The sequence below is a fragment of the Microcaecilia unicolor genome, chromosome 9 (genome assembly GCF_901765095.1).
Source record: "Microcaecilia unicolor chromosome 9, aMicUni1.1, whole genome shotgun sequence".
Taxonomy (NCBI): domain Eukaryota; kingdom Metazoa; phylum Chordata; class Amphibia; order Gymnophiona; family Siphonopidae; genus Microcaecilia; species Microcaecilia unicolor.
Window position 1 is genome coordinate 223,782,718 of NC_044039.1, and position 26,168 is coordinate 223,808,885.

At 45.6% G+C, this 26,168-nt stretch overlaps 1 protein-coding gene across 3 annotated transcripts in view; it reads right to left on the reverse strand.

Moving 5' to 3' along the window:
• IFT43 (intraflagellar transport 43) overlaps positions 1 to 26,168 on the reverse strand; it is a 79,377-nt gene that overhangs the window by 25,385 nt on the left and 27,824 nt on the right. For all 3 annotated transcript variants that reach the window (XM_030215012.1, XM_030215011.1, XM_030215013.1), the window contains 2 exons: positions 23,421 to 23,453; positions 8,004 to 8,050 (listed from right to left, as the gene is read on the reverse strand). In XM_030215012.1, the coding sequence (XP_030070872.1) occupies positions 8,004 to 8,050; positions 23,421 to 23,453 (80 nt within the window). The remainder of the gene's footprint in view (positions 1 to 8,003; positions 8,051 to 23,420; positions 23,454 to 26,168) is intronic.

The window sequence follows — 26,168 nt, forward strand, 5'->3', positions numbered from 1 at the left end:
CCTCCCTGGTCCAGATGGATCAGGATTTGTTGAATGCGCCTACTGGAGGATGATGAAGTCTACTGGGCGATTCAGCACAGCCCTCTCTTGAAGGCCCCTGGTACTGATGGTTATCAAGCTAAGTTTTATAAAATTCTGAGGGAAGAGGTAGTGCCACCCCTCATGAATATGTTTATTGTAGTAGTAGCATCAGAATCCCTACCACCATCACTTAACGTAGTGCAAATTATTGTACTTCTTAAACCAGGGCGAGATCCCACTATTCCTGAATCCTATTGGCCCATTTCTTTATTGAACTATGAGGTGAAGTTGTTTGCTAAGATAATGGTGAACCATTTAGCTAAGATTCTCCCCTCCCTTCTACATGAATTTCAGGTGGGTTTTGTTTGAGGCCGCTCCATAGCTAAAAACTTCTGAAAAATTCTAGCTACATAGGAGTTTTGGTATAGGAAAGATCGGGATTATTTGCTTATCAGTTTTGATGCAGTTTTTGATCATGTTCATTGGGATTTTCTTTTTGACATATTGGATAAATATGGGTTTTCAGGTTCTTTTACATCGGTCATTAAGGCCTTATATTCGGCCTCTTGGGCTCGATTACTGGTAAATGGCACAGACTCACCTGACTTCTCCATTCCCCAGGGATGAGGCAGGGTTGCCCCCTCTCTCCTCTCCTCTTTGTATTAATCTTAGATCCATTGCTCTGGGATATAATGGAGAATCTGGCTATTCAGGGAGAGTCGGTGGGGCCTAGTTGTTTTAAGGTGGCAGCTTTTGCTGAAGATCTTTTGGCCCTTGACACTCTCTGCCAGTGCTTTTGGAAACTTTTAGGGAATACGGGGATTATGCAGGCTTTAGATTAAACTTAACCAGATTGTAGGCTTTGCTGTTGTCTGTGCATCTGCAGCATTCCTGGGGCCTGGGTTGTTCTTTGCACTGGGCAGATGATTGCTTTAAGTACTTGGGCATTCAATTAGGAATGGATGCGTCTATGTTGTATCAGTTAAATGTCTAAGTTCTTATGGATGTTACTGAACGACAATTGGAGAGCTGGAGGGATCTTCTCCCAATGCTGATAGGCTGGATAAGCGTTGTGAAAATGGTGTTCTTTCCGAAATGGCTTTATCTTTTACAAACACTACCTTTGCGCCTATTACAAAACGATCTCAAGAGTCATTTCCCAATTTTGTTGGGCTCATAGGAAACCAAAGATGCATTTTTCTTTTTTGTTGGGGGGCAGATGTCAGGGGGGCTTGGGACTTCCTAATTTGAAATTATATAAGAAAGTCTGCTTACTATGGCACATGGGGGATTGGCTCCGCCATAGCTCCGTACATACCCCTTTGGAATTTGAAAAGGTGTATTATACCCCATATAGTTTTTATTCTTTACTCCATCACCAGTCGGCTCAGCTTCCTAAGACTTTCCGGCGAAGCTTGCAGCTAGGCCCGATGCAGGATGTGTGGAAGGTCCTTGTGCAACTTTAGGAGGTGATACTCTGGTCACAGATCAGCTCTCCATAAGGGGGAATGTGGCTTTTGAACCAGGGCTGGATAATAATATATTTGCTTTGTGGGAACAAAAAGGTATATATTTACTGGAACATCTGCTGAGCAGGGAAGGGGAAGAGCTCCAAACTCGAATAGGGATCACTTGGGTTAATAGATTCGCTTATTGCCAATTCCTTGGATAAAAGGCTTTTAATTTGCATAACTGGAGCCCAGATACGGAGATTTTTTTACTGAAATATCTAAAGATGAGTTTTCAGTTTCAGGCCTTCATCAAGCTCTGATTCAATGGGAGTCACCAAAGAATTTAGAAGATCTGAGAGCTAGATGGGAGGGGGATGAGGGAACTTCATTGCCTGACTGGGATATTTTGAAAAGTCTGAAGAGCCTCCCCAGGCCTCACGCCTAGCGTGAGAGTATGGGAATGCTATTTTCACAAACCTCTCTCTGTCTGATGTATGGGCAAGCCATTAATTCTTTTTAGAATTCATTTTGGATTTGCCCTAAGATACAGAACCTTTGGATAAAAATTAGGCACTACACTAAAATGAAGATACATACCTGTAGCAGGTATTCTCCGAGGACAGCAGGCTCAATATTCTGACTGATGGGTCGTCGTCCGTGACGGCCCAGGAGACTGGAAGAAACTTCAAAAGCACAGGAATCCTCTTGAACGTTCCGTCGCTCGGGCCAACTCACCACGCATGTGCGAACGGCTTCCCACCAGCGACGCGAACGTGCAGTGCTCAGTTGAATAAAAAGCAAAACAATATAAGTGCAATAACTCCAACAGGGAGGAGGGAGGGTTGATAGAATATTGAGCCTGCTGTCCTCGGAGACTACCTGCTACAGGTATGTATCTTCATTTTCTCTGAGGACAAGCAGGCACAATATTCTGATGGGGTATCCCTAGCCCCCAGGCTCACTCAAAATAATAAACACTGGTCAATTGGGCCTCGCAACGGCGAGGACGTAACAGAGATTGACCTGAAAATAAATTCAACTAGGTGAGAGTGCAGAGTGGAACAAAACAGAAATGGGCCTAGGAGGGTGGAGTTGGATTCTAAACCCCAAACAGATTCTGCAGCACCGTCTGCCCAAACTGACTGTCGCGTCGGGTATCCTGCTGAAGGCAGTAGTGAGATGTGAATTTGTGGACTGATGACCACGTTGCAGCCTTGCAAATCTCTTCAGTGGAGGCTGACTTTAAGTGAGCCACTGACGCAGCCATGGCTCTAACATTGTGAGCCGTGACATGGCCCTCCAAAGTCAGCCCAGCTTGGGCATAAGTGAAGGAAATGCAATCTGCTAGCCAACTGGAGATTGTGCATTTTCCGATGGCAACTCCCATCCTGTTGGGATTAAAAGAAACAGCTGGGCGGACTGTCCTGGCTTTGTCCGCTCCATGTAAAAGGCCAATGCTCTCTTACAGTCCAAGGTGTGCAACTTGTCCTTACCAGGGCGGGTATGTGGACGGGGAAAAATGTTGGCAAGACAACTGATTTGTTCAGATGGAACTCCGACACCACCTTCGGCAAGAACTTAGGGTGAGTACGGAGGACTATTCTGTTATGGTGAAATTTGATATAAGATGCATGTACTACCAGGGCTTGGAGCTCACTGACTCTGCGAGCTGAAGTAACAGCCACCAAGGAAATGACCTTCCAGGTTAAATACTTCAGATGACAGGAATTCAGTGGCTCAAAAGGAGCTTTCATCAGCTGGGTGAGAACGACGTTGAGATCCCATGACACTGGTGGAGGTTTGACTGGGGCTTTGACAAAAGCAAGCCTCTCATGAAATGAACTATTAAAGGCTGTCCAGAGATAGGCTGACCTTCTACACGTTGATGGTAAGCACTGATTGCACTAAGGTGAACCCTTACGGAGTTGGTCTTGAAACCAGACTCTGATAAGTGTAGAAGGTATTCAAGCAGGGTCTGTGTAGGACAAGAAAAGGGATCTAGGGCTCTGCTGTCACACCAGACGGCAAACCTCCTCCATTTGAAAGAATAACACTTTTTCGTGGAATCTTTCCTGGAAGCAAGCAAGACTCGGGAGACACCCTCCGACAGACCTAAAGAGGCCACCTCTCTCAAAATCCAGGCCGTGAGAGCCAGAGACTGGAGGTTGGGATGTAGAAGCGACCCCTCGTTCTCTGTGATGAGGGTCGGAAAACACTCCAATCTCCACGGTTCTTCGGAGTTTCAGCAAAGTCTTCCCTACTAGAGGTATGGGAGGATACGCATACAGAAGGCCTGTCCCCCAATGCAGGAGAAAGGCATCTGACGCTAGTCTGTCGTGAGCCTGAAGTCTTGAACAGAATTGAGGGACTTTGTGATTGATCTGAGGGGCAAAATGATCCACCAAGGGGGTGCCCCACGCTCGGAAGATCTTGAGGACAACGCGCATGTTGAGCGACCACTCGTGAGGTTGCATGATCCTGCTCAACCTGTCGGCCAGACTGTTGTTTATGCCTGCCAGATACATGGCTTGGAGAAACATGCCGTAATGGCGCGCCCAAAGCCACATCTGGACGGCTTCCTGACACAGAGGGCGAGATCCGGTGCCCCCCCTGCTTGTTGGTGTAATACATAGCAACCTGATTGTCTGTCTGAATCAGAATGATTTGGTTGGACAGCCAATCTCTGAAAGCCTTGAGAGCGTTCCAGATCGCTCGTAATTCCAGGAGGTTGATCTGAAGACCCTTTTCCTGAAAGGACCAAGCTCCTTGAGTGTGAAGTCCATCTACATGAGCTCCCCACCCCAGGAGGGATGCATCCGTCGTCAGCACTTTTTGTGGCTGAGGAATTTGGAATGGACGTCCCAAGGTCAAATTGGATCGAATGGTCCACCACTGAAGGAAACTGCAAAAGTCGGTGGAGAGATGGATCACATACTCTAGATCCCCTGTGGCCTGGCACCACTGGAAAGCTAGGGTCCACTGAGCTGACCTCATATGTAGGCGTGCCATGGGAATTAGATGAACTGTGGAGGCCATGTGTCCTAAGAGTCTCAACATCTGCCGAGCTGTGATCTGTTGAGACGCTCGAGCCATGGACACGAGGGCCAGGAGATTGTCTGCCCTTGCCTGGGGAAGATAAGCTTGAGACGTCCATGTGTCCAACAGAGCTCCAATGAACTCCAATTTTTGAACCGGGACAAGATGGGACTTGGGATAATTGATCACAACCCCAGTAGCTCTAACACTCGAATAGTCATCCGCATGGACTGTAGAGCGCCTGCCTCCGAGGTGCTCGTCACCAGCCAATCATCGAGATAAGGGAACACATGCACTCCCAGTCTGCGTAGCGATGCTGCGACAACAGCCAAGCACTTTGTAAAAACCCTGGGCACAGATGCGAGACCAAAGGGCAGTATATAGTACTGAAAGTGCCGAGTTCCCAACCGAAATCGATGATACTTCCTGTGAGCTGGGAGTATCGAGATGTGGGTATAGGCATCTTTAAGTCTAGAGAGCATAGCCAATCGTTTTCCTGAATCATGGGAAGAAGGGTGCCGAGGGAAACCATCCTGAACTTTTCTCGGACAAGGAATTTGTTCAGGGCCCTTAGGTCTAGGATGGGATGCATACCCCCTGTTTTCTTTTGCACAAGGAAGTATCTGGAATAGAATCCCAGTCCTTCTTCCCCTGGTGGAACGGGTTCGACCGCACTGGCCTTTAGAAGGGCGGAGAGTTCCTCTGCAAGTACCTGCTTATGCTGGGAGCTGAAGGACTGAGCTCCCGGTGGACAATTTGGAGGTATGGATTCCAGATTCAGAGTGTATCCTAACCGGACTATTTGAAGAACCAACCGATTGGAGGTTATAAGAAGCCACCTTTGGTGAAAAAATATTAACCTCCCTCCAACCGGTAAGTCGTCTGAAACGGACACTTGCACTGTGGCTATGCTGTACTGGAGCCAGTCAAAAGCCCGTCCCTTGCTTTTGCTGGGGAGCCGCATGGGCCTTAGGCGCACACTGTTGACGAGAACGAGTGCTGGGTCTGAGCCTGGGCAGGCTGCCGAGAAACAGGAGTGTACCTACGCCTATTATAGGAATATGGAACACTCCACCTCCCTCCAAAAAACTTCCTAGATGAGGAGGTGGTAGCAGAAGACGCCCGGCGGGAGAGAGAATCCATAGCACCATGGTGCTTTTTGATCTGATCGACCACATCCTCTACTTTTTCGCCAAAAAGGTTATCCCCCCGGCAAGGAACATCCGTCATTCACTGCTGGATCTTATGATCCAGGTCAGAGACACGTAGCCATGAGAGTCTGTGCATCACTATACCTTGAGCAGCTATTCTGGATGTCACATCAAAAGTGTCGTAAGTACCCCTGGCCCGGACATTTTCGACACTCCTTCTGCTGCCTGACCACCTGATGAAAAAGTTCGGTGAGCTCCGGAGAAAGCGCTTCAACCAAACTGGACAGTTGCCTCACCGAGTTCCGTAAGTGGATGCTCGTGTAGAGCTGGTATCTCAATCTTGGCTGCGAGCATAGCGGCCTGATAAGTCTTCCTCCCAAACGAATCCAAGGTCCTAGACTCTCTGCCTGGGGGCGCCGAGGCATAGTCCCTAGTACTCTTGGCTCCCTTGAGAGCAGAATCCACCACCATAGAATCGTGAGGTAACTGAGACTTCACCATCACCGGCTCTCCGTGGACTCTGTACTGGGACTCAGTTTTTTTGGGGACCACTGGATTAGAGAGAGGGAACGACTAGTTTTGCATAAGAACTTCCCTGAGTGTGTTATGCAAGGGAGCCGTTGCAACCTCTGTAGGTGGAGAAGGATAATCCAAGACTTCGAGCATCTCGGCTCTGGGCTCATCCACAACCTCCATAGGGAAGGGAATATCCCTATACATTTCCCGAACAAAGGAGGAAAAAGAAAAATCCTTCTTTCAATGGGCGGAGTAGGATCAGAGAGGACCACAAAGGACTCTTCTTCAGAAAAGTATCTGGGATCTTCCTCTTCCTCCCACGAATGCTCATCCTCGGCATCGGACAAAAGCTCTCTAAGAGCAGCCCGAACCCGAGCCTGTCTCAACATTGAGGAGCGACGACCTCGAGGGGGATGTCGAGAAGTCGACCCCTGCCTGGACTCCGGTGAAGCTTCCTCCGCCAACATCGGAGAGTCGACCCAGGTGGCAGCTGACACCGATGCTGCAAGCGGCATTGAGGTCAGGGATCTCACCACAGGTGAAGGACCAGATGCTGCCTCAACAGCTGGTGCAGAAAGCGCAAGCACCCTTGGCACCGAAGTAGACTGGCGCAGCAATCCCTCCAGAAGCTCTGGAAGAAAGGCCTTGATGCGCTCGTCGAGAGCTTCCATCGGAAAAGGCTCCGGGCTGGTGCAGGAGCCGGTGGCAGAATCTGTGGAGGCTCGAGAGCTGGTACCAGGCTGCCAAAAGACCGACGCATCGGCACCTCCTGTATAGAGGGTGAGCGGTCCTCCTGGCGCCGATACATCTCGGGTGCCAAATCCCTGGGCTCCCAGGAGCTCTCGGTACTGTGCATGGAAGAAAATTGATGACAGTGCTTCTTAGCCTTTGCTCGATGCCCGTCATCGAGACTCCTCGGTACCGAAGAGGAGGACGTGGAATCCTTATGCCTCCTCGGGGCCTGGGCCAACGAAGGTCGGTCCCGGGGGGCCTACATAGAAGTATGCCTCGAGACACATGGAGACCCACTTGATGCCTCGCTGCTCCCAGCGCGATGTGGTCATTTGGCAGCCATTACCTGCGCTCTCGAAGTCGATGCTTCCCTCGATGATGCCAACCTCGATACCGATGTCGAAGGACCGGACCGATCAGCAAAAAGTTTTTCTCGTTGAGCCTCCCGAGACACTTGGGTCCGTTTTTTCATCAAAGGACACAGCTTACAAGCAGTAGGTAGATGATCGGGCCCAAGGCACTGGAGTCACCACGCGTGGGGGTTGGTACCCAAGATGGTCCGGTTGCATCGAGTACAACGCTTGAAGCCGCTGGGTGTCTTCAATGACATGGACAGAAAAACGGCGGCTGCGAAATTAAAGGATGCGATTGTGCCAATCAAAAAGGCAGAAAAAGGGAAAATAAAACCTGGCCGCGACGAAAAGAAAACTAAACAAAAAAATTTTTTTTTTTTTTTAAATTTTGTAAAAACGAAGAGAAGCGAAACAGACGAAGTCTCCTGGGCCTTGTAAGAGGAACACAGCAAAAAACCGTGCCACCTCAGATGCGGAAAAAAAGAAACTGAGGATGACACGCTCGTGCTGCGGGCAGGAAGCCGTTCACCCATGCGCGGTGCGCTCTGCCCGTGCGCTGGAGCGTTCTCGAAAGATTTTTATTTTGCTTGCAGAGTTTTGCCGGTTTCCTGGGCCGCTGTGGACGTCGACCCAATCGTGAGAACAAGCAGCCTGCTTGTCCTTGGAGAATTGGTCAGTACTTGCTGGTTTTTTTTGCAGTGAAAGGAAGTCTTGTGCTAATTTTTGACAGAAGTGACACTTACCTCCTTCCTCGTCAGATCCTTCCAGACTTTGCTGTCGGAATCGTTGCCTGAAAAGAAGAATATCAAACATGAGCCATCGGACACCAATTATGCTCTGCTGGAATGAGGATGGCCAGAAAGAGAAACAGAATAGCCACAAGCAGAGGCTCCCCCCAAAATAGCAGAAACATAGCTTACATCTTGAAGAGGACAATAAATCTAGAAGTCTAAAATCAGTAGTGTAATATCAAAGTTCAAAAACAAAAGGTTAAGTACAAATGTGTAAAAAAAACATACCCCCCCCCCCCCAAATGTATTAATATAAAAAAAAAAAAAATTTTAAAACCCGATATGGCCATGTTCCAGAATATACCTGCACCCAAGGTTTCAGATATTGCTAAAATTATATTATATCTTCACTTCTACAACCAAATTGCTTAGTGACTGCACAGTGAACCGCTCCCCCCCCACCCCCAAAATAAAACAAAATGAAAATAAATTATGACAAATATGTTAAAGTAAAAGTGAGAGGAAGTTCATAAAAAAAGATAATTAGAAAATATGTACTTTTAAATTATTAATAAAAGAAGCGTACAAGTGCTACTGAACTGCCAGCCTCTAACTTGCTGGAACATTTCAGGTTATTCTCCGGGTTTCAGACTTTTAATGATAATTGCCATACAGGCAAAATGCAGGTCAGCTCCTTTATGTGATCATCAAGATTCCACATATTTTTATTTTATTTGTTTCATTTGTATCCCACATTATCCCACCTATTTGCAGGCTCAATGTGGCTTACGCAGTAGCGTAGAAGCGTTCGCCAATTCCGGTATGAACAAATACAAAGTGATATTATGGGAGAATAAGGTTCATGTGTGACAGACACATTAGGGATCTTAGAGTGGAAGAGTTATTTTATGTCCATTTGGTTTCGTTGTGTTGCAGGGATTCAGGTTTTTAAGTTGGGTCAGTGGGGTATGCCTTTTTGAACAGATTTGTTTTTAGTGATTTCCGGAAGTTTAGGTGGTCATACGTTGTTTTTACGACTTTCGGCAGTGCGTTCCATAGTTGTGCACTTATATAGGAAAAGCTGGATGCATAAGTTGATTTGTATTTGAGTCCTTTGCAGCTTGGGTAGTGGAAATTTAGGTATGTTCGTGTTGATTTTGTGTTTCTGGTTGGCAGGTCTATGAGGTCTATCATGTATCCCGGGGCTTCACCGTAGATGAATTTATGAATCAAAGTGCAGATTTTGAAAGCAATACGTTCTGATTGGAGCCAGTGCAGTTTTTCTCAGAGGGGTTTGGCGCTTTCAAATTGCATATTTCCAAATATAAGCCTGGCTGCTGTGTTTTGGGCGGTCTGAAGTTACTTTATGATTTGTTCTTTGCATCCCGCATAAATTTCATTGCAGTAGTTTGCATGGCTTAGTACCATTGATTGTATCAAGTTGCAAAATATTTCCCTTGGGAAGAATGGTTTCACGTGTTTGAGTTTCCACATTGAGTGGAACATTTTCTTTAGTGTAGATTTCACTTGGTTCTCTAGTGAGAGGTTTAGATCGATTATAACACCGAGAATTTTCAGGCTGTCTGAGATAGGAAGCGTGTAACCTGGGGTGTTTATGTTTGTGGGTTTATTCGTATTGTATTGGGATGAGATGATGAGACATTGTGTTTTTTCTGTGTTGAGTTTTAGTTGAAATGCATTTGCCCATGAGTCCATGATGTTCAAGCAGAGCTTGATTTCGTTGGTGATTTCTGCCAGATGTGTTTGTAAGGGATGTACATCGTCCGCATAGATGAAAGGGTTAAGGCCTTGGTTGGATAAGGACTTGGATAGTGGGGTCATCATGAGGTTGAAAAGGATCGGTGATCCTTGAGGTACTCCGCAGTCTGCTTTCCATGGAGATGATATGTTCGAGTATTGTGTTCAATTCTGGTCCCGCACCTCAAAAAAGACATAATGGAATTGGAAAAGGTGCAGTGAAGGGCGACAAAGATGATACAGGGGATGGGAAGACTTCCCTATCACGATAGGCTGAAAAGGCTGGGGTTCTTCAGTTTGGAATAAAGGCGGCTGAGGGGAGATATGATAGAAGTCTATAAGATAATGAGTGGAATGGAGCGGGTCGATGTGGAGTGTCTGTTAAAGCTTTCCAAAAATACTAGGACAAGGGGGCATGCGATGAAGCTGCAGTGTGGTAAATTTAAAACGAATCGGAGGAAATTTTTCTTCACTTAACGCGAAGTTAAACTCTGGAATTTGCTGCCAGAAAAGGTGGTTAACTTAACAGACTTCAAAAAATGGTTGGACGGCTTCCTGGAGGAAGAAGCCATAGAATGTTCTTGAATGGACGAGGGAACAATACAGTATTTCTAGGATGGGCGAGACAAATTGCTTGTTCTTTTGGCTGCTATCAGTGACAAGGTGCTGGGCTCGATGGACCCTTGGTCTGTCCCAGCATGGCAATGCTTAAGTACTTATATGTTCTAGTGGTTAGGAAACCCTTGATCCATTTAAGTGTGTTTCCACCAATCCCGAAGTAATCTAGGAGTCTTAGTAGTATTTTATGGTTGACCATGTCGAACACACTAGACATGTCGAATTGGAGGAGAAGTATGCTTTTACCTGTTGCTATTTCCTGCTTGAATTTAGTTAGGAGAGTAATTAGTACTGTTTCAGTGCAATTTAGGGGGCGAAATCCTGATTGTGATTCATGTAGTATTGTGAATTTGTTTATATAATCATTAAGTTGTTTGGTTACCATGCTTTCCATCAGTTTAACTACCAGTGGGATAGATGCTACTGGGCAGTTGTTAGTGATGTCATTTGTTTTTTTCTTGGTGTCTTTTGGTATTGGGGTGAGTAGGATGTTGCCATTTTCCTTAGGGAAGAGACCTTGTTAAAGCATGTAGTTTAGGTGGGACATGAGGTCTACTATGAAGCGGTGGGGGGCGGATTTTAATAGGTAGCTGGGGCAGGTATCCAATTGACAGTGAGTGTTGGAGAACCTGTTAATCGCCTGGGTAACTGTTTCGGCCGTGAGGAGAGTGAAGTTTGACCAGGTTCAGTTCGCTGGGTATTCACCAGGGGTTGGGTCCAAACCATTGATAAAGTTTTTGGTATTGGTGTTGTCCTGGGGTAGAGTTTTGCATAGGTTTGCAATTTTTTCATTGAAGTATTTAGCAAAATTGTCTGTAGATGGGATGTCTGTATTGGAAGTGGTGACCGGGGTTATATCTAGTAGTTTGTTCACGAGTTGGTATAATTTCTTCGTGTCTTTGTAATTTGGCCCTATTTTAGTTTTATAGTATGACCGTTTGGTCTGTCTTATTGCATTATTTGTATATTCTTTGTATTTGTTTCCATGCGTTGAGTGTGTGTTCATCTTTTATTTTTTCCCATGTGCGTTTAAGTTTCCTGGATTCTGTTTTTATTTTTTTCAGTTCTTCGTTGAACCACAGCATCAAGTTATGTCTGCGTGAAGTTCTTGTTCGTAAGGGTGTTATTTCATCTAGTATGCTTCTACATCTTTTATCCCATTCTGAGAGGTAGTATATGGAGTCTGTTTATGCTGTCCAATCATTATTGTATATCTGTTGCCAGAATGTTTCCGAGCCGATTTGGCCTCTTGTGCTGTAGGTTATGTGTTTTATTTATTTATTTATGACATTTATATCCCACAGTATTCCCACCCATAGGCAGGCTCAATGTGGCGTACAATAATTAATAAGCAACAACAGTACAAAGTACAGTAGACAAGGTCACAGGAGAGAAGAGAAACAATGAAGAAGTAAGAGGAAGAGAGGGGAGGAGATAAATCAGCAAGGAAGGAGTCGTGGGTTAAAAGGGTACGGCACCTGTAGGGCTCTTAGCGTATGCACTGCCAAAGAGGAAGGTCTTGAGTCGCTTCTTGAAGGTCGGGTGATCAGAAGTGAATTTGACATCTCGAGGCAACCCGTTCCACAATTGAGTGCTGAGGTAAGGAAAAGAGGAGCCATAGGTGGTCTTATATTTGAGGCCATGAGGGGCAGGGTAGTGGAGGTTGAGGTACGAGGGGCAGATTAATGAGTGTGTCCATGTAGGAAGGGGCATCGCCATAGATGATTTTGTGCACCAATGCGCAGGTTTTGAGGGCAATGCGGTCCTTTACAGGAAGCCAATGCAGCCGCTCCTGCAACGGCCTCAAACTGTCAAATGTAGACTTGCCGAAGATAAGTCGGGCTGCTGTATTCTGAGCTGTTTGCAATTTTTTCAGGAGCATACTTGTACATCCCCCATAGATGCTATTGCAGTAATCGAGACGGCTAATCACCAGGGACTGGACAAGACCACGGAATACATCTCGAGGGAAGTATGGCTTGATACGCTTAAGCCTCCAGAGAGAGTAGAACATTTGCTTGACTGTAGAGTTCACATGCTGCTCTAATGTCAAAGATCTGTCAAGCAGCACTCCCAAGATTTTTAGGGATGACAAGATAGGCAGGACAAGCTCAGGAATAATCAATGTAGGGGGCCAGAGTTTGTTGAGTTTGAATCTGAAGGAGTTGGCCCAGTCGAGCATGGTGTTAAAGCCTTGACGTATCCAATTGGTAATTTCAGTGAGGTCTTTCTCAAAAGGAAGATCGTGATGTCATCTGCATAGATAAACAGGTTCAATCCCAGTTTGGAGAGAGCCGTTGCCAGGGGGATCAACATCACATTGAAGAGGGTAGGCGATAGTGGGGAGCCCTGTGGCACACCGCAGCCTGCTTTCCAGTGGGATGAGAAGGTGGAGTTGGCTTGTACTTGGTAGGATCTTGTTATAAGAAAACCTCTAAGCCAGGCAAGTACATTACCACTTGCACCGAAGTAGTCAAGGAGCCGCAGAAGTATACTGTGGTGCACCATGTCAAAGGCGCTGGACATGTTGAACTGCAATAGTAAAATGCTCTTCCCTTCAACTATTTCCTTCTTGAAGTTGGATAGGAGAGTGACAAGTACAGTCTCAGTACTGTGGAGCGGTCGAAATCCCGATTGCAAGGCGTGCAGAACATTAAATTTATTCAGGTTCTCACTGAGTTGTTTATTCACCAAGCTCTCCATTAGCTTTACAAATAGGGGGATGGAGGCTATTGGCCGGTAGTTGGTCAGATCACTACTGTTTTTCTTAGCATCTTTAGGTACCGGGGTTAGAAAGATGTTACCATGGCTTGTGGGGAACTTGCCAGTACCTAGCATGTAGTTGAGGTGCAGCGTCAAGTCATCTAGGAAACAGGCAGGGGCACTTTGGAGCAAGTAGCTGGGGCACATATCCAGCCTGCAATACTTCCTAACAAATCTGCGGAGCTCTAACTTGACTGAAGCAACAGAGAGAGTGGAAAAACTGGAGAGTAAACGGTCTGCGGGTTGCTCGTCAGGCCCCGGGTCCAAGCCAACAATAAAATCACTAAGACTGGAATGGTTTTACGGAAGGGTACGCTGTAGGTTCTTGAGTTTGTCCTGAAAGAACTGTGCTAAATCGGCAGCGGGTGGGATGCCTACTCCCGTGGTGGTAAGTGCTGTGGTATCCATTAGCTTATTTACAAAGAAAGAGTTTCTTGGCATCATTGAAATCCGGGCCAATTTTTTTCTTGAAGTAATGTTGTTTTGCCTGTCTGATTGCATAATTGTATTTCCTGTGAGAATGCTTCCATGCAGATAGGTGCTGAGCATCCTGGTGCTTACACCAGGCCCTTTCAAGCCTTCTGGTACCTACTTTGAGCGTTCTGAAGTGTTCATTGAACCACGGGACGGCTACTATCCTTTTCGTGGAACACACCTTGAGCGGCGCAATAGCATTTAAGGTAGCTCTACAACGGTCGTCCCAACTGGATAGGAAGCTGTCAGAGTCTGCCTGGTTGGACCAGTCGGACTCATATATAGACTGCCAGAATGCTGCAGGGTCAACATACCCACTCGTTGTGTACAACGTTGGGGAAAGCGTGCGCCGTGGTCTATTTAACTGCCACAGAATAGAACAGGTGAGCTTAAAGTGGTCAGACCAAGGGACAGCTGACCACAGAGCTTTAGCTATGCACTGGTTGCTGCGGCTGGCCGACTTAAAAGAGAAGCGGTCCAGAGCATGTCCTTTGGTGTGGGTAGCCTGGGTATTCCAGTAGGTAAAGTCCCAAGAGCTGAGGAAGTCCAGACAGTCACGCATGTGTGCAGAGGAGTAATCTTCAAGGTGTAAATTGATGTCTCCCAGGACAAGTACATTGGGGCAAGACAAGCGTGTTAGAGATGAAATCTGCAAAGATAGGCTGCACTTCGCACCAGTTGCCGGGTGGTCGGTAAAGAAGGATGCATGTCAGATGACCAAATAAGGTTTTATTAGATATTCTCACTGAAGCGATCTCGAGTGATGGCATTAAGGAGTCAGCAAGGGGCTCTACAAGGAAGGTTGAACGATAGATGAGGGCTATACCTCCACCTCTCCTTCTTGTTCTTGTATGCGATAAGAACCCCTTTTCCGCCATTTTAGGGAAAGGTGTAGAAGACGTCCGGCATGTCAGTGTGTTTCTTGGCGAGGTCAATGATCTTCTCCACCTTGTCTCCAAAAAAGTTATTTCCCTGGCACGTGGCATCTGCCCTTTGCTGGATCACCAGGTCCAAGTCAGAGAAATGCAGCTATGAGAGTCTGCACATCACTTGGACAGATATCTTGGACACCACATCAAAGGTGTCATAGGCTCCCTTAGCCAAGAACTTTCTACATGCCTTCAGCTGCTTGACCAACTGGCAAAGAGATTTGGCATGCTCCTGTGGGAGAGAATCCACCAAATCAGACATACTGTGCACCAAGTTCCACAAGTATAGGCTCATGCAGAGCTGGTAAGATTATGGGAGAATATGGGAGATGAGCAATAGAGGCATAATACATCTTCTGCCCAAAAGAATCCAGGGTTTTAGATTCTCTGCTAGGGGGCACCAAAGCATAGTCTCTAGAACTCCTGGTTCTTTTGAGCGTGGATTCTACCACCAAGGAGTGATGAGGCAACTGGGCCCTGTCAAACCCAGGGGAGCTCTGGATCCGGTACAATGCGTGTATCTTTTTGGGCAGGACAGGGTCCGACAGAAGGTACACCCATAGGATCTTGTGAAGCGGGACCATCAAAGCCTCTCTAGAAGGAGAATCGTGGTCCAGGACCTCAAACATCTCAACCCTGGGCTCGTCTTTGGTCTCTAAACAAATTGGAATGGCAATTTGTAATTTCTCTGACAAAAGATGGAAAGAAGAGGCTCTCAGGTGGAGATTTGTATGCTGACAATATACAAAATGTTATGTAGACTTGATCGAACTGGCCTACCATATACACTGCATTAATACTACACTGATTAAAGTAACTGACTGGCTTATTGAGAACAAACTTGTGGTAAACCCTGATAAATCTAAAATCCTTCTTTTTACTAATCAACCTGCTTTGACATTAGCACTACCTATTTAACTCTGTTCTATTCCAGTTCACCTAGTTCAAAATGCCAAAATACTGGGGGTTATCATTGACTCAGCGCTCTTTTGTCCCACAGATTTCTGCTGTGGTCAAACGTTCATATTTCAAACTTTGCGTCATTCGCTCCATTAAAACTCTTACACCTTCCGTCGATTAATATCCTCATACATTCTCTAGTATTGTACTGTGTTATACCAAGGACAGTATTAAGGACCTTCGATGACTGCAATTAGTGCAAAATTAAGGGATTAAACTAATTACAGGCCATAATAAATTTTATCATGTCATTCTGCTACTCAAAGCAGCTCATTGGCTCCCACTGATCCATTGTATAACCTTCAACTTACTGCTACTCATTTATAAAATCCAAACCTCTATTGAACCACCCTATCTATCCTGTTTTCTCACCCCTTATTGTCTCTCCCGTACACTCAGATCTGCCCAACTGAGCTGTAGTTTCATCCTTTTGAGAAATTACATCTGAAACCACATGACATTCCATCTTCTCTGTTCAAGGTCCTGAACTTTGGAATAAACTACTGGCTCAGTTGCGCCTATCATCTTCCCTATCTAAATCTAAGACCAATCTAAAAACCTTTCTACTCAGACACATATAATTAGAATCATATCCTACCTTCTCTGCATTCGATTGGATCAGCAGCATCCTGGACATAATTTTCCCCTCCCTTTTGCATCTCCCTCCCCCCAACCTTTCCTATTACCTTTGTAGTTCTTTCCCTCCTCCCTCACAGTCAGTTGTGATCGCACGTTTTATTTATTTAGAACATTTATATCCCACATATTCCCAACATAGCAGGCTCTATGTGGCTAACAGCAGTTAAAGAAATAACAACATACGAATTCAGGGTGGAACAAAGAATAGGGATCAACATGGGGGGGGGGGGGGGGGGAACAACAGGGGAAACAAATGAGGGACAGCAGGCAGTTAAGTAACAGTGGAGTAGGCTCTGTCACAGAGATAAGTCTTGAGGAATTTCTTAAACAGTGTGTGGTCGGCAGTCTCTTTTAATGATGATGGTAGAGCATTCCAGAAACGAGGGCTCACAAAGCAGAACATGGAGGCGAAGAGCAATTTGTATCTGAGATTCCTGCAGTTAGGATAGTGGAGATTAAGATAAGTGCGAGAAGGCTTTATGGAATTTCTAGGAGGGAGGTCAATCAGGCTGAACATATAAACTGGAGCATCCTCATATATGATCTTGTGGGTGAGAGCACAGATTTTGAATTCAATATGTTCCTTTATCGGGAGCCAGTGGAGATTCTCTCTCAGAGGTTTTGCTGCTTCAAAACCTTCCTTTCTTACTTTCTATTGTAAGACGCTCAGACATTACTTGATGGGCGGAATATAAGCCTAAACTTGGAAATTCTTCTTTTCTCAGGAGAGGGGTCAGGTGAGATACCATACAACTCCTTCCTCATCAGCATCAGCAAAAAATTTCTAATGGGAGGGCCGAGACCGAGCCTGCTTCAATAGGGAGGAACCATGTCCTTGAGATGGGCTTCGAGGTGTTGGCTCCACCCTCCACTGATGTTGGGCAGCACCAGCATCAGATACTTCACTGCAGGCTGAGGGCCTGGAAGGCCACCAACAACAGGCATGGCAGGCGCAAGCACCCCAGACACCAATATACTCTATTGTAAAAGCCTTGCTAAATCAAATCAAATGAATATACCGCTAATATCCCCTTTCCAGGATTCAGTGTGGTTTGCATACTAGGTGAGACAAAGCCAATAATGTTAGTGTGAGATATGAGAACAATTAGAGACCATTGGTGTAATGCATGAGACCAAAAATATTATAGGAAAGGATAATGGATGATACTTGGAGGTAGAAATCAATGGATTATTATGAAGCAGTCTTTGGAACGAGAAAGGTTTTTAGCCTCTTCCTTAAGCTAAGGTAGTTGTTTTCTGTTCTGATGGCAATAAGTAGAGAGTTCCTAATTTAACTCCAAGTACTGGGAACAGACAGCTGAAAATCTTAAATGCTCATGGAGCATGACCCAGATGTGCTCATCGAGAAAGGACATCAGGAAAGGCTGGGGCGTCTGGTCAAAAGTTGCTGAACTGCCGAGGTCAAAATGGATGCCGGGTCCAGGCTGCATGGACACCTGTGAATCAGTACCTCTTGTATGGAGGGGGGGGGGGGGGGGGGCGGTCCTCCAGTTGCCAATGCATATTGTGGACAAGGGGTTTCCTCGGTGCCCTGGAGCGCCTGGCACCATGCATTGAGAAGGATCGATGCTGATGCTTCTTGGCCTTCGCCCGATGCCAGTCATCGACGCTCCTCAGTGCCGAAGAGGACAACGTCGAATCCTCATGTCACCTTGGGATCAGGTCCGATGCTGACCGGTCCCAGGGGGCCGTGCACAGCAGTCGGCACCGTGGCAGGTGGAGACCTGCCTGATGCATGTCCACTCCCAGTGTCTGACACAGGCCTAGCAGCCATGATGCCAGTGCAACTCTCAATGTAGATGCAGATGTCAAGGATTCAGAACTGGCTCCGAAAGGTTTATCTCCCTAAGCGCCTCTCTGGCCAGCTGGATTCTTTTCTTCATATGAAGACACAGGACACAGCTGGAAGGGGTATTTCAGGCCCCAAACACTGAAGACACCAAGAATTTGTGTCTTTGCCAGAGATGGTCCTACTGCACCGGGTACAGCGCTTAAAGCCACTGGGAACCTTTGATGACATGGAAGGGAAAACAGCCGTGGCCAAATCAAATGGCCTGATGGTGCCAGAAAAAAAGGGCAAAGCACCCAAAAATATATGAGGAATGAGTCCCGACCGGAGCTCAGGCCTAAGAGGGCAAAAACAATAAAACTTTAAAGTGGGGAAAAAATACCTAAACCAATAAGGGAAGCAAAGGAAAAGGACAAAAAAGAAAAGTTAGGAGTAAAAAATATCCAAGGGACGGTACTACTCACTCTGAAAAAGTACTCACACACCAGATAGTGTGAGAAGCTGCGGAAAACACATCCTCTCCTCACAACGGATGAGAAGAGACTGCTGGTCCCACGCTCTCACAGTGGGCGGGATGGCACTTGCACAGTGGGGACGCTGTGCTTGCTCTTAAAGCAATATTAGCTTTGAAATGATCTGCACCAGGTGACATGGATGACATCACCCACAGGTGAGAATATGGCCTGCTTGTCCTCAGAGAAAAAAACCAACTGTATATACATCCTACAGGCTTAATCACGGTAGGGGGCTACATTCATCATCACACCCACAAAAGTTTTCAAATTTATATAAAAAGGGCTATTGCAAAAGGTGTTTGTTTTGTTTCTTAAAACAAATTTCTACCTTGAAAGCCCATGAGTAGGGTGATACTTTGTTTGGCCATAAATGTGGAATATTTGTGGTGAACTTGAATATAATCCTCTATACAATTTTTGGAAATTTACAAAACATAAGTACAACCGTATTGTGATTGCTTGCAGTTAACCTTTTTAATGTAAATTTGAAAACGATTGTGGGTGTGACTGCTCACCTCAACCTGCCTGTCTCCCAGTCCAGCTACCTGCCCGTAAACACCTCAGTTATCATTTATGGTCCCCACTCACATTCTATTCCTTGCCCTATCCCTCCCTAATCTTTTCCCCACACGAACTCACTGCCCAGCCCTGTCCTCTCCCGTCCCACTCACCACTGCAATACCCTACCTACCCCTGTCCCCCACCACCTCACCCTCCCTACTGACCTCCTCCTCCTTCCTAGCTCTCAACCTTCAACACTTCCTTCCCGCCATGAACCCTTCCCCATTCCTCTTATGCGCATCCCATCTTCGTCGCCCTACCTCCCCCATCCTTCTCCGCTCTCTCTTACTCCTTCTCCTGCTATCCACGGGAGACATCAATTTATTTATTTATTGCATTTGTATCCCACATTTTCCCACCTTTTTGCGGGCTCAGTGTGGCTTACAATACGATATGAATGATGGAAATACAATTTGTTACAACTTGGTTATGGATTACATTTTGAAGAGTTATACAAGACAATCAAAGTGTTGTTAAGGAATATAAACACTGGAACCAAACCTTGAAACACTGGAAGGAGACAGCGGGAGGTTAAAAGGGCATTATGTATGGTATACATATTTCTGTGAGTAAAGGTATGAGTGAGGTGAGACTACGGGGGATGAGAGTTCGGAAGTGGATGTATTGATGCATTAGTGAACAGTGAGTGTGGACTTTATGTGTTTCCCAACCCAGGTCCCCCACACCTGTCCTCGCCTCATCTATGCAAACGTTCCCGCAATATTTCCAATCTCATCTCCATTCCCCTCCTCCCTCCCCTTCTCGTGCGCCCTGTGGAACACCCACTCAGTCTGCAACAAACTTCCCTACACCCACGATCTCTTCATCTCCCATTCCCTTCATCTGCTCGCCCTAACTGAAACCTGGCTCACCCCTGACGACTCTGCCTCAATCGCTGCGCTATGCCACGGAGGCTATCTCTTCTCCCATTCGCCCCGCCCAGCTGGCCGCGGTGGCGGTGTCGGGCTACTACTTTCGCCCTCCTGCAGTTTTCAATCTCTCCACCTTCTCACTGCTTCTCATCCTTTGAAGTTCACTCCATCCGTCTATTCCACCCGCTGCCACTAAGAGTTGCAGTCATTTACCGCCCCCCTGATAGGTCCCTCCCTTCCTTCCTTCCCGACTTCGATGCCTGGCTCTCCGTTTTTCTTGAGCCCTCATCCCCATCCCTCATTCTTGGTGACTTCAACATACACACTGATAATCCATCCAACTCATACGCTTCTCAATTCCTCACTCTAACCTCCTCCTTCAACCTCCAGGTGAGCTCCACCACCACCCCTACTCACCAATCTGGTCACTGTCTTGATCTCGTTCTCTCTTCTACCTGCTCACCCTCCAATTTCTGTACATCAGTTCTTCCTATCTCTGACCATCACCTGATCACATTCACACTTCATCACCCTCCCCCTCAGTCCCGCCCAACTCTAACCACCACTTCCAGGAATCTCCTGGCTGTTGACCCCCCCACCTTATCCTCTGTTATCTCTGATCGCCTCCCTTCCATCATGTCTTCAGAGTCTGTCGACAAGGCTGTCTCCACTTACAATGCCTCTCTCTCCTCTGCTCTTGACACCCTTGCACCATCTGTCTCCCGCCCCACAAGGCGTACTAATCCCCAGCCCTGGCTGACCCCTGGCACCCGATACCTTCGCTCCTGCACCCAATTGGCTGAATGCCTATGGAGGAAATCTCGCACCCGTACTGATTTCATTCACTACAAATTCATGTTATCCTCCTTCCAGTCCTCCCTATTCCTCGCCAAACAGGACTATTACACCCAAATGACCAATTCCCTCAGCTCTAACCCTCGTCGTATCTTCGCCACCCTCAATTCCCTCCTCAAAGTGCCCTCCGCTCCCATCCCCCCGTCACTCTCTCCTCAATCACTGGCTGACTACTTCCGTGACAAGGTCCAGAAGATCAACCTTGAATTCACCACCAAACCCTCCCCTCCTCTTCATCCCATTACCCACTCCCTCAACCAACCAACCCAGGCCTCCTTCTCCTCTTTTCCTGATATCACCGAAGAGGAAACCACCAATCTCCTCTCCTTCTCGAAATGCACCACCTGTTCCTCAGACCCCATCCCCACCAACTTACTTAACACCATCTCTCCTACTATCACCCCCCCCCCCCATGTCATATCCTTAACCTCTCTCTTTCCACTGCAACTGTCCCGGACACCTTCAAGCATGCCATAGTCACACCCCTCCTCAAAAAGCCATCACTTGACCCTACCTGTCCCTCCAACTACCGCCCCATTTCCCTCCTACCTTTCCTCTCCAAGATACTTGAACACGCCGTCCACAGCCGTTGCCTCGATTTTCTCTCCTCTCATGCCCCCTGCACTCGACAGAAACGGCACTATCTAAAGTCTGCAATGACCTACTCCTCGCCAAATCCAAAGGTCACTACTCCATCCTCATCCTCCTCGACCTATCCGCCGCCTTTGACACTGTCAATCATAATTTACTTCTTGACACTCTGTCCTCCTTTGGATTCCAGGGCTCTGTCCTCTCCTGGTTCTCCTCTTATCTCTCCCATTGTACCTTCAGAGTACACTCTCATGGTTCGTCCTCCTCCCCTATCCCACTCTCTGTCGGAGTCCCCCAGGGATCTGTCCTTGGACCCCTCCTTTTTTCAATCTACACCTCTTCCCTGGGCTCCCTGATTTCATGTCATGGCTTCCACTACCATCTCTATGCTGACGACACCCAGCTTTATCTCTCCACACCAGACACCACTGCGGAAACCCAGGCCAAAGTATCGGCCTGCTTATCCGACATTGCTGCATGGATGTCCAATCGCCACCTGAAACTGAACATGGCCAAGACCGAACTTCTTGTCTTCCCAACCAAACCCACTTCTCCTCTCCCTCCACTCTCTATTTCAGTTGATAACACCCTCATCGTCCCCGTCTCATCTGCCCGCAACCTCTGTGTCATCTTCGACTCCTCCCTCTCCTTCTCTGCACATATCCAGCAGATTGCCAAGACCTGTCGCTTCTTCCTCTATAACATTAGCAAAATTTGCCCTTTCCTCTCTGAGCACACCACCCGTACTCTCATCCACTCTCTCATTACCTCTCGCCTCGACTACTGCAACCTACTCCTCACTGGTCTCCCACTTAGCCATCTATCCCCCTTCAGTCCATTCAGAACTCGGCTGCACGTCTTATCTTCCGCCTGGACCGATATACTCATATCACCCCTCTCCTCAAGTCACTTCACTGGCTTCCGATCAGGTACCGCATACAGTTCAAGCTTCTCCTACTAACCTACAAATGCACTCGATCTGCAGCCCCTCCTTACCTCTCTACCCTCATCGCCCCTTACGTTCCTACCCGTAACCTCCGCTCTCTAGACAAATCCCTCCTTTCAGTACCCTTCTCCACCACCGCCAACTCCAGGCTCCGCCCTTTCTGCCTCGCCTCACCTCAAGCGTGGAACAAACTCCCTGAGCCCATACGCCAAGCCCCCTCCCTGCCCATCTTCAAATCACTGCTCAAAGCCCACCTCTTCAATGTCGCCTTCGGCACCTAACCACCACACCTATACTCAGAAATCTAGACTACACCAACTTGACATTTTGTCCTTTAGATTGTAAGCTCATCTGAGCAGGGACCATCCTTCTTTGTTAAATTGTACAGCGCTGCGTAACCCTAGTAGCGCTCTAGAAATGTTAAATAGTAGTAGTAGTAGTGATGATGAATGTAGCCCCCTACTGTGATTAAGCGTGTGGGATGTATAAATGGGTAAGATTTTGTTGGGGGCTCTTTAATGAATATCCACAACATAAATTTCTATAAAGTATTTTTTGTACATGCTTATTGAATTGTATGGTATTATTTTGTGAATATGTACATTTATTCTGTGATTTATTGATTTACTTTATTAGTTTTTACACTGATTTTTCCCTTACTTTTCAATCATAAGAAAACCTACTATTTTTGGCCAGATTTTTCCCAATTAATTTACCTTTGGTTGCATGTTGGTTATCACCCGCTCTGCAGCTTTCAGCAATATGTCTTGTCTTGTACTACCAATACTGATGGTCAGTGGTTTCCCTTTTTAAACTTTTTTATTCTCTCCTGATAACGTTTCTATTTTCTATTGATATTGGAGTCTTCCTTTTTCTTTTGTTTTGTATTGTACACCACTTTGATGTGTTGTGCCAAAAGAGCAGAATAAACAAACAAACCATCCCCCCATTGTTTCTTCTTCTTCCTACTCTTACTATTGTCATTATCTAAGTATTATCATTTTATCTGTCTACAGTAAGCCTCCTTTTGTGTTTTCCCATCTACTCCTTCCTGAATTTTACACATGAACCACTCAGATTTGTTATTATTGGCTTAGCGGTATATCAAATAAAGCTTAAATGTTACGGTCCAACATACTCTTCCATCTCTTCTGCAGCTTTCTTTACTGTTCTGAAAGAGAAAAGAAAGAACTGAATCAGTTTAGATATGGTATCCTTTATGCCACTTGCTTAATCTTCGCATGACACTGGTGCACACAAGACAAATTCTGCCTTAATGTTTATCTGTAAGTGACCACATAACCAACCAGAGTGAGATGAGGTTTTGCCATCCTAACTGGGTTAATCCCAAGTCTGAATATACCATCTCCTGCAATTCCTAAGCTGAGACCCTCATACAAACATGCTGAGGTATTATTTTATGTCAATGTATTATTTTCATACTATTATAGCAGATCTGTTAATGAAATTGCTATGGAATCTCTGTGCTGTGAATTGATCTGGGTGTTATTGATAAAAGTCTAAGACTAGAGCAGACACTAGCTCACAGCATAGGAGCCGGATCATTGGGTGCTTGAGCACCCCCAATACTGAGAAAATTCCTTGTTTGTGCCCAGGAAGGGGTTATTTCCACTGGGCTTAGCACCCCCAATAATTTTGAAAAGTTGGCACTCAGAGCACTACAAATTGTCCACTGTAGGAGGAGAAACATTTTATAATAGAGAGGAGCAGTTAGATCCTACTTGCTAATTATCTTTCCTTAAGTCCCACCAGAGCAGCCCAGAACCTGTGGGTTGTGCCCGTTGACCAGTGAATGGAGACAGAAAAAAAAAAGAAGTCTTGTGTGCCTTCACCCAATAGGGGCGATGTGCAGCCTTAGATGCTCAGTATTTCAAATGACAAAGCAATGGATCAAGTGTTTTCCATTTTGCTTGAGGTCTTATACTAATACTACTCATCATAACAAATCACTGGTAAAAAAATAAACTAAAAAATTAAACAGTTAAAGAAAACTGAAGGTTGAACCTGAAGAGAGTTTGTTGATTAAAGAGTGAAAAGAACAATATTAAAGTACATTAGTGGTTTAATAACTGGAAATATATTAGGGATGGCCTTTGTACTGGTCTGGTGGACCAGTAAAGGAAAGAAAATTGGCAAGTAAGATCTATACTTCTCTTTCCTTAGAATTCTCACCAGACCGGTCTAGAACCGGTGGGATGTTTCAAAGCAGTTCCCAAGATATGTGGGACTCCAAAATCTCTGTCTGAGTAATTTCAGTCCCAAATGCTGTATACAGTTGTGCTCCTATCTGGAGTCGACAATGCTTTGTAAACGTAAGAAGGATTGACTATATCAACGGTTTGCAACTTTGTATCAGAAGTATTACTTGCAACTCCTCTGCCAATAAAATATTACCTCAGCTTCCAGGCAATGATAATTTTAGAAGCTGGTTCATCTTACCTGAAACCTATACAGAGAAAAATCAAATTTGCCCAACTTGGAAATTGTTTGTCACTTCAATGTACTTCTAAAGTACACAACCTACATGGAGCAAAAGTAATGACTTGATCTGCCTGAAATAATGAGCTACTGCAACCTTGAGAAAGGGAACCTTGCAACTATGGTTTGGGTTCCTCTTTCCCACATGCATCACTTTGTACTTGTTCACATTAAAAGTCATCTGCCATCTAGATGCCCAGTCTCCCAGTCTCGTAAGGTCCTCTTGCAATTTAACAACTTTGTGTCATCAGCAAATTTAATTACCTCACTAGTTATTCCCATCTTTAGATCATTTATAAATATGTTAAAAAGCAGTCATCGAATATTTTGAAGAAAATCCATATTGTTCCTAGAAAGCTTATGGCCATTAAAAAATATATTTTTAAGTCGGGACATTTAGATTACTTTTCCAGTTGCTTGTTCCAGCCAGATTCGATTATTGTAATTTGGTCCTTATCGGCTGTTCCTCAAATTAACCGATCGAATGCAGGTCATGCAGAATATGACAGTCAGGCTGATTTTCAACTTATTGAGATATAATTCAGTATTATTTTCAATTACATTGGTTGCCAGTTAAGGAATGCATTCATTTTAAGGTATGCATAATGGTATTTAAGATTTTATTTGGTAAAACACCTCTTTATATGTTATATTTAGTAGCTTTGTTATACAATTCTAAGATACGTAATCAGTTCTTGTTGCAATTTCCAACTGCCATTGGCTTAAAATCAATTAGACATTTTTCATTATCACTTTATTATCAAATGGTTTCCATCTGGAATTCTCTACCTTTAGCTCTATAGTGCTGCCATCATTATTTGACATTTAGGAACAATTCAAAAACTTTATTATTCTCCCAAAGAAGTTTTTAGATTTATTGCATTAGTAACAAATATATGTGTTAGGACACCTTGGCTTGTTATGTTATTCCCACACATCCTGGATCTGGTTTCTTTGTAGTTTGTAACCCGCCTCGAACTGAAAAGGTGTTTGGAAGGCTATGAGACATAACATAACTCCTCAACAGCTAAGCCATAATAGAAAAAGATAGATTTCTTGCAGCAGAATCTCTTTTACTAAGAAATCTGAAGATGTAGAAACATCTCAGATAGATTAACCAAAACCTCCATAGCTGGTATGGTGCTGTAAGAAAACTGTGGCAGAGAGAAAATGTGAGCTTTGGAAGCACTGAACCTAACGTTGGAAGTGACTGGAATAAATACCGCAGTTTTCCATGTGGCCAGGGCTGCAGAAATGGCTACAGACTTTTGCAACCAGTCTGTTTCTAGTAAGCAAAAAAGCAAGGAAACTTCTTGTTGGGCCTTGTTGCCATGGGATCTAGAATGGATGGTCTTAACTAATTGTTATGAGTGCAAAGGCTGCAGGA